We start from the raw sequence: 7487 nt of genomic DNA, 5'->3' as shown, positions 1-7487 counted from the left end.
TAGGTACACTTTAGCAACCTTACCACCGGTTCATCCGGCGGAATTTCCCTAGCCTGGAAGCTCACTTTCAAAAAAATATAACTAATTTATATAAAATCAGACGAAGATAAACTTTCAATGAAAATTGTAGATCTCGAAAAGATCTACAATTTTGTAGATCAAACTTTTTTCATTCGAAGCTATCTTGGCGCTCAAATAATCGATAAAAGCTTCAGATCTAAAATTAAATTTTGAATCTGAAGCTTGTGTCAATTATTTGAGCATCAAGATGGCTCGGAATGAAAAATGTTTGAACTAAAAAGTTGTATATATTATTGTGTTCTACGATTTTCATACAAAGTTTATCTCCATATGAGTTCATATAAATTAATTATGATTTTTTAAAGGTGTGTTGTCTAGTGTTCACTAAAATTTAAATTTTAGATCTGAAATTTGTGTCGATTATTTGAGCCTTAATATGGCTCCAAATAGAAAAGGTCAAACTAAAAAGTTGTATACCTCATCGAGATCTACTATTTTCATATAAAGTTTATCACCATCCGAGTTCATATAAATTAGTTATAATTTTTTTAAATGTAAGCTATCCAAGCTAGAGATATTATGCCGGATGAGTTGTTACAGTGCACCTACCGCCGGTTCATCCGGCTGTAGCTATTTCATTCGGCGGTAGTGGTATAGATCTGCAAATTTTTCAATTATACGTATATTTTTGAAAATTCATAAATAAAAAAATAAAAAAATTCCCAGCTGGCAGTACTCACTGGGCCATTTTGGGCATGAGGCCAAATGTACAGAGCCCATCAGGCCGGGTATCATGGACCATTCCGGATCCATATTAGCAGGCCCAACGGTTATAACAATCGAATCGAAGAGCCGGAGCCGAACGGCCGGACCGGCGGTTAACCATCCCACCTTCCTTGCCGGCTCGCCGCCCACCTCTCGCCGCGTCGAGCGGAGGCGTTACGGCGGCGTGGCTCCCAGAGTTGTTCGGATAGGGGCTTCACGGAGCAGCTATGGTGTGCTGTGCGGTCGTGCGGAGAAGAGGCAAGATGAGTTGGAGGATAATAGGGGATGCAGCCATGAGCAGGCGTAGGACACGGCAGCGGGCCTGGATGGCGCCCGCTTCTTCGCTGCCTCAATCGCTGCGCCCGCCAGGCCATCCACCCCGGCGATCTCCTCCTGATACGCTAGAGAGTGCATTCGTGGCTTTGGTAATTAATTCGATTGTCTTCTTCGCCCGCCAGCCATGTGGTTTGTGAAAGTAGGGCTATCATGCCGTAGTCATTTACCGTTATGATCATATTAGCACACTATGGAATTGGATAAAAATATATCAATTCGACAATTTCTGCCTAACAAGTGGTGTGATCAGTCAAAACCTTTTGGTAATTTACAATAAAAGTAACCTTGTATTTCAGTTCAAACAAATCTCTGATGTTTTGAGAAAAAATCGAGAAATTTCAATATTTGACAACTAATCCGCGCGCCTTGATAATTTTTTACATCCACTTCACCAGCCTTTTAAAATATAACCCTTCCCCCGCCAATTGCTCCGATTCGAGGGATTTCTTTTTCTTTTCTTAATTTTGATATTTTCGTTTTCGTTTTCTTTCACAGTGCAGTGAACTGACCGTTTTGCCCCCAGCTTATCCATTCACACACCAGCCTCTCTCGGTCGTCCCCTTCTCCCTCGCTCTCTTCCCGTTCTCTTCAATCGCCGGCCTCCGCTCCCGCCGCCGTGGATGTGACCTGTGAGAACGCGACTGCGACGCGAGCTGACGGCTGCCAGGAGGAACGCGCGAGCCTCCGCGAGGAGCTCCGGCAGGCGAAGCAGTGGCCTGGGCTCTCATATCGCAGGCCCGTGGCGCTCGTCCTGTTGGCGCCCCTCCATGAGCGACGCTGCACTGGCCTGGATGACGGGGTGACACCAATGTGCCTGCTCTGTCGGCTCAGCCCGGCGACCGTGGTGCTCCGGCCGTGCGAGCACAGCACGGCGGCCCTGTCTGATTTTCTTTCACTTCTCTGACTTCTCCAATCCGAGCTCGAAACAACATGCAGCTCCAAATCCAAGCAGCCGCAGTTGTTCCCCTCTCCAATCCTACACACCTGCTCTCCTCTCTCCATTTGATTTCCCTCTGATTTTCTTTCTGCCGCAACAACCACCAGCAGCTGCATCTCTGATTTTTCTCTTCCTTTTCTGAATTTCCCACCGCCAAAACAAGCAAGACAGCAGCCAGCCATCTTCCATCGATCTCTCCTTTTTCCCTGTTCAATCAACCAGCGCATATCCCTGTCTCTCCCTCGCCGAACAGCAGATATTGCCTTTCCCTTTTTCCTATTTGTTTTTTCATCCACCGAAGCAGCAGCCTGCAGCCCTCTCTCGGTGAGCCGTCAGCTCGCGTCGCAGTCGCGCGTTCCTCCTGGGAGCCGTCGCTGGCGATTGAGAAGAACGGGAAGAGAGCGAGGGAGACGGACGAGCGAGAGGCCGGGAATCCGTATGTGAATGGATAAGGTGAGGGCAAAACAGTCAGTTCACCTGCGATGTGAAAATAAAATAAAAAAGAAAATCCCGAAATTAGGAAAAGGAGAAGAATTTCCCAGGTTGAAACAATTCGCGGGCGGAGAGTTATATTTCAAAAGGCTTCTGAATTGGATGTTAAAAATAGTGAGGCCTGCGGATTCGATATCAAATATCGAAATTTCTCAAAAAAGTCAGAGATGTTTATCAAGTACAGAGACCACAAATAGGTTTCGTATAAACTACTAGTCTGTAACCATTTATCTCAAATGAGCAGGCTATTTAGGTGTTGCAATCGCAATAGTATCTGATATCTATTGTTGAGCCTATATTATTCATTGTTTTTATCAGTGGCATAGGAAACTTGATGTCCTTCCCAAACGTGTACGTTAAATATGTTATCATCCTAAATTGTATGACCTTTTAATGCTTGGAATGCAAATAATTTATTTTTTTAATTTACTTGTAGCTGTCAATCCTAAGAGGAAAAGTGAGGGACTCTTACCTGCTCATATGAAAGCATGTCATTTGAGATTAGTTTTTATGTATATAGTTTCACAGTAGAGGATGCTTATTGTAAAACAAGGACATGATGACAATGAGTGAAGACAAAACGTTAGTAGTGCATGACATAAGTTGACTGGTTTATGATCAGTACAATAAAATTTTAGAGGTGACAACAGTGTGTGTTTTAGCTGTTCGGGTCCTTCCTACATTTCCTACCTGTTTGAGACTTTTAAGTCAATCCTCTAACTGCCCGGCAAAGTTCTTCTGCATACTGTATTATTCTTGTACTTACACACAGCATGTACAATGTTTTATTTTATTACGTACCATGGAACTGTATTTCTTCATATATGCATTTAGAACTTCAACCTGCATAAAGTGCAAGTTTTTTTGCACTTGTTACTTCTTGCACACAATTTGTTAATGTGTAGAGTCTGCAATCAACATCTTCATGACATTATATCAAGGTGGTGAGTGGTCCACTTCTGAGCAATCATAAGATACATGACTTTAGTAAGGTAGTTTAACAGAAGGAAAGAAAAAGGCAAGTTAAGCCAAAGCATGTCGGAGTAACTTTTACATGTACTTTATATTTACAAGTATACATGTGTAGACTCATGCATCGAATTCTTTACGAATCAACAAATGCACAGATCTATTTAGGCCTAAAATCTTAAAGGTACAAGCCAAAGGGTAGTGTACAACTGAAGCTCAGGAATTCATTCAAATTCTCTCATGAGCTCTTCATCAAGAAGTATCTCTGACCAACTAGGTGATAGTGTACTGCTGGCACCGCATTTTGTGGTGCTGATAGCATAGCAAGGTTTGGAGGCCGACATGTCCGTGAGTGGTGGTAGTGAGTTGTCAGATGGCAACATACTTTTCCGGCTACTGCTTCCTCCCTCAACATGGCACTGCTCACTGCTGCTCACATTGTTATCTGAACTCAGGTTGATATTGCTAACTGGTTGTTCAAAGAAAGTGTGTGGCATTTGGTTGTGCGGCACCTGCCTGGCTACGCCTTCTCCGCCAGTACTCTCAAGAAGAGTTGAAGAAAGCATATGCTGAGGGTTAAGGTGGCTGATCTGCTCTAGGTCAGCTGTGAGGCTACTAATTGTGGTGGGGTTGGGTGTAATGGACGCTGCAGTCTGAAACATTGTCTGCATGTACTGGTGATTGGCAGCCTGGACTGCCTCAGTCTGTGACATTGTAGTGTGGCCGTCCCATTGTTGCTGCTCAATGAGCTGGTGGAGATTGGCAAGCGCGATTAGTTGTGGAAGCGCTGCAAAGAAGTCTGTTCTTGGGCGGTGGGTCATTGGGTCGATACCCATCTGAATGAGCTTCTTCCTGAGGTGGGTGTTCCAGAAGTTCTTGATCTCGTTATCTGTCCGTCCAGGGAGGTTTTTCGCAATTGCTGACCACCTGGGTTGATTACAGATTAGCCAAAACACTTGATATGAGAAGTATGCTAGGTGCAGTTATTAGTACTTGTTGCCCAGGATGGAATGGAGCTGGAGGATGGTTTGCTCTTCGTCTTTGGAGAACTTTCCTCTCTTGATGTCTGGCCTGAGGTAGTTTGTCCATCTTAACCTACAGCTCTTGCCACATCTGTTCAGGCCTGCAAGAAAAATATGCAAAACTAAGTTTTTGGTGAAAGTTAAGTGCACGAGACACAGAAATGTATAACAGTGGACGTACCAGCTAGTTCAGGTAGTGCCCTCCAACTTCCATGGCCATGCTTTTGGATATAGTTCATGAGCTTATGATCTTCCTCAGGTGTCCAGGGGCCTTTCTTGAGGCCCTTCTCGTCGCAACAAGGAGGCCTCCCCATTGATGGATATTAACAGGATATGACAAATGCTAGAAGGTGGCGAGAGAGGATCTGCCTCCCTCTCGATGTTTGGGCTTGTTGTATTTCAGATGACCGGGTACCAGAGCATAGCTCATCTATATATAAAGGCTTCTTCCCTGTGTCCAAGAGGAAGAGCGATAGGGTGAACCAAATTTGTTTGAGCAGAGAACTCTGATCTGCCCGGTGCACCGTGCAAAATTGCATGCACATGATTTTGGGAAAGGGACAGGGGTCTTGGTCTGAGCTGTGCTCGTATTAAAGTATACGGCCCTTGATTCTGTTGACTCGATAAGAGAACTTCAGAGTGCTGATTATTTAGGTGAGCGAGGTATGACCACACTGTTATGTGACGTAAACCTCAACTGCTTCGTTTGTCGTACTTGTCTTATATTTCTAGTTGTTTTCTGGTTTGTAATGTTGTGCGTGACTCTTTTGGAATTAGATAGCAAATAACACCGTCATGTTGGAATATTTGGGATCTAAAGGTCCACCATGTAATTTCAAATAATTCCAATAAAATCTTAAAAGCTCATTAGTGCAAATGTGTATTGCAACGAGTTAGTCCCACCTTGCTAGTGGAGGTGGAGAAAATCCAATTTAAATAGTTAGATGCTCTCCATGCTAAGTGTGGGTGAGAGGAAGAAGAAAGAACACGCGCACGCTCGCCTCGTCTCGCCTCGCCGGGCGCTCGCGTGAATGGTCCGCCAAAATCCGGTCCAATCCTTACGGGAACGCGGCTTACTTTTGTAGATTTGTTTTGCCATTTCGAATCTATTACGGATATCATGCGCGGAATTTTGGGACTCGTAACCGACTTGGTTTTTGGAACACCAAAAACTCTAGCGGTTCCTTCCTATAAATACGCACGGGTGCCGGATACAGAAAACACGGAACGCACAATCACCACGTGAAAACCTCAAATCGGTCACGCAGCATTTGTAACGGACCCTTGTGGCCCGTTACAAGACGCAACATCGGTTGTTGTTTGGCACCCGTTACCCATAAGTGCGGCAGGCTTGACCCCAAACTTGCCACCACAACGCCCGTTACCGATGAGGTCTTCTGGTAACGGGCGTGATAAAGGCCCATTACACTAAAATGTTGCAACGGTCGTTAAAGTGCGTCCGTTACGAAAATTGTACTATCGGTAACGGTCTCTTAATGTCCGTCACCGATCACTGTCGTATCGGTAACGGTCGTTTAAGGACCGTTACAGATAGGGAAGTGATCATACCGAACTATCGCTTCTAGTAACGCGCGTTACCGATGACCATTTGATGCTCGTTACCGATAGAGCGGTGTTACTTGTGTGATCCGTTGATGCCCATTGCCGAAGTCACTGGCGCAGCAGCCGGCGGGCGTCCTCCCGCGCCGTCGCCTCGACCGGCGCTTCCTCGGCCGCGCTCTCCTCCACCGCCGTCAAGCTGGAGCGCGGCGGCGCTGCTGCTGGACGTGTCCTGCTGCTGCTGCCTCCGCGCCGGCGTCACCGAAGGTGCCGGCGGACGTCGACCGCGGTGTCCTCCGCGCCGTCGCCGTCCTCCAAAGCAGCAGCCCTTCTTCCACTCCGTCGCCGCGGCCACGGCCGCGACGCCGCCTCCTCCTCGGGCGCGCTCGCCTCGTAGACAATCCTCCTCAAGGTGGAAATTGCCCCCTTTTATTGAACTTTGCTGTCCTAATCCTCTTACTCATCGGTTTTGGTGATGAATTATGCTCATTTGATGTATGGAAATTGCCCTTGTTCATTGAACTTGTAGATGGCAGCTGCTGATCGGGCTTGGATGTATAGACAGCCCCGAGATTGGGACAATTTCATAACCGGGGTCAATGGTTTTCTAGGTCAAGCAGAGGCGGATATGAGAAACCGTGGTGTTCAGGCAATGTATTGCCCCTGTATAGATTGTCTCAACCAGAAGAAGTTCGGACAACGGGACAACATTTTTCATCATTTGATCACACGTGGTTTCACAAAAAGTTACACATGTTGGAACAAACATGGTGAGGAAGGCCTTAATGAAGTCGAAGCAGGATGCCTAAATGAAGGTGAAGCGCGACACCATGCTCAAGGCCTTAATGAAGGGGCAGCACGATGCCATGATGAAGCCCTTGATGAAGGTGGAGTTTTTGAGGAAAATGAACCATTCCCACCCTTTGTTAGGAGGCCTGATGATATGACTGATCAAGAAGTTACGGGCTTCGATGATGGTGAGGTGTTGCAACGTGTGCACAATGTTGATCAAATGAGGTGTTGCAACGTGTGCACAATGTTGATCAAATGGTGAGGGATGTTGAGTTTCAAGGAGTGTACACAACTTCTGAATTAGCGAGACTGAAGCAGTTCATTGAAGATTCAAAGAAACCCCTCTATCCTAGTTGCCAGAAGTACTGTCGCCTTTCTGGTGATCTAAAACTTCTACAGCTTAAGGCAGATCATGGTTGGAGCAACAAAAGTTTCAAACAACTATTGGATCTACTTAGAGACATGCTACCTGAGGGAAACCAAGTAGACGAGTCTGTCTATGAGGCAAAGAAGATAATCTGTCCTCTGGGAATAGAGGTTGACAAAATTCATGCATGCAAGAATAGTTGTGTATTGTTCCGTGGAGATTATGC

The 7487-nt window shown here is 45.8% G+C and overlaps 1 protein-coding gene across 1 annotated transcript; it reads right to left on the bottom strand.

The window, feature by feature from the left end:
- Positions 1-3574: 3574 nt before the first annotated feature.
- On the bottom strand, positions 3575-5014 carry LOC112889157 (transcription factor MYB93-like). Its single transcript, XM_025955649.1, has 3 exons — positions 4724-5014; positions 4514-4643; positions 3575-4447 (listed from the first exon to the last, which is right to left on the bottom strand). The coding sequence occupies exons 1-3, from the start codon at positions 4854-4856 to the stop codon at positions 3745-3747; spliced, it is 966 nt and encodes a 321-aa protein (XP_025811434.1). The 5' UTR covers positions 4857-5014; the 3' UTR covers positions 3575-3744.
- Between the last annotated feature and the right edge of the window lie 2473 nt (positions 5015-7487).

The sequence above is a fragment of the Panicum hallii genome, chromosome 4, assembly GCF_002211085.1.
Source record: "Panicum hallii strain FIL2 chromosome 4, PHallii_v3.1, whole genome shotgun sequence".
Classification (NCBI taxonomy): Eukaryota; Viridiplantae; Streptophyta; class Magnoliopsida; order Poales; family Poaceae; genus Panicum; species Panicum hallii.
This window is presented reverse-complemented; position numbering and strand designations above follow the sequence as displayed.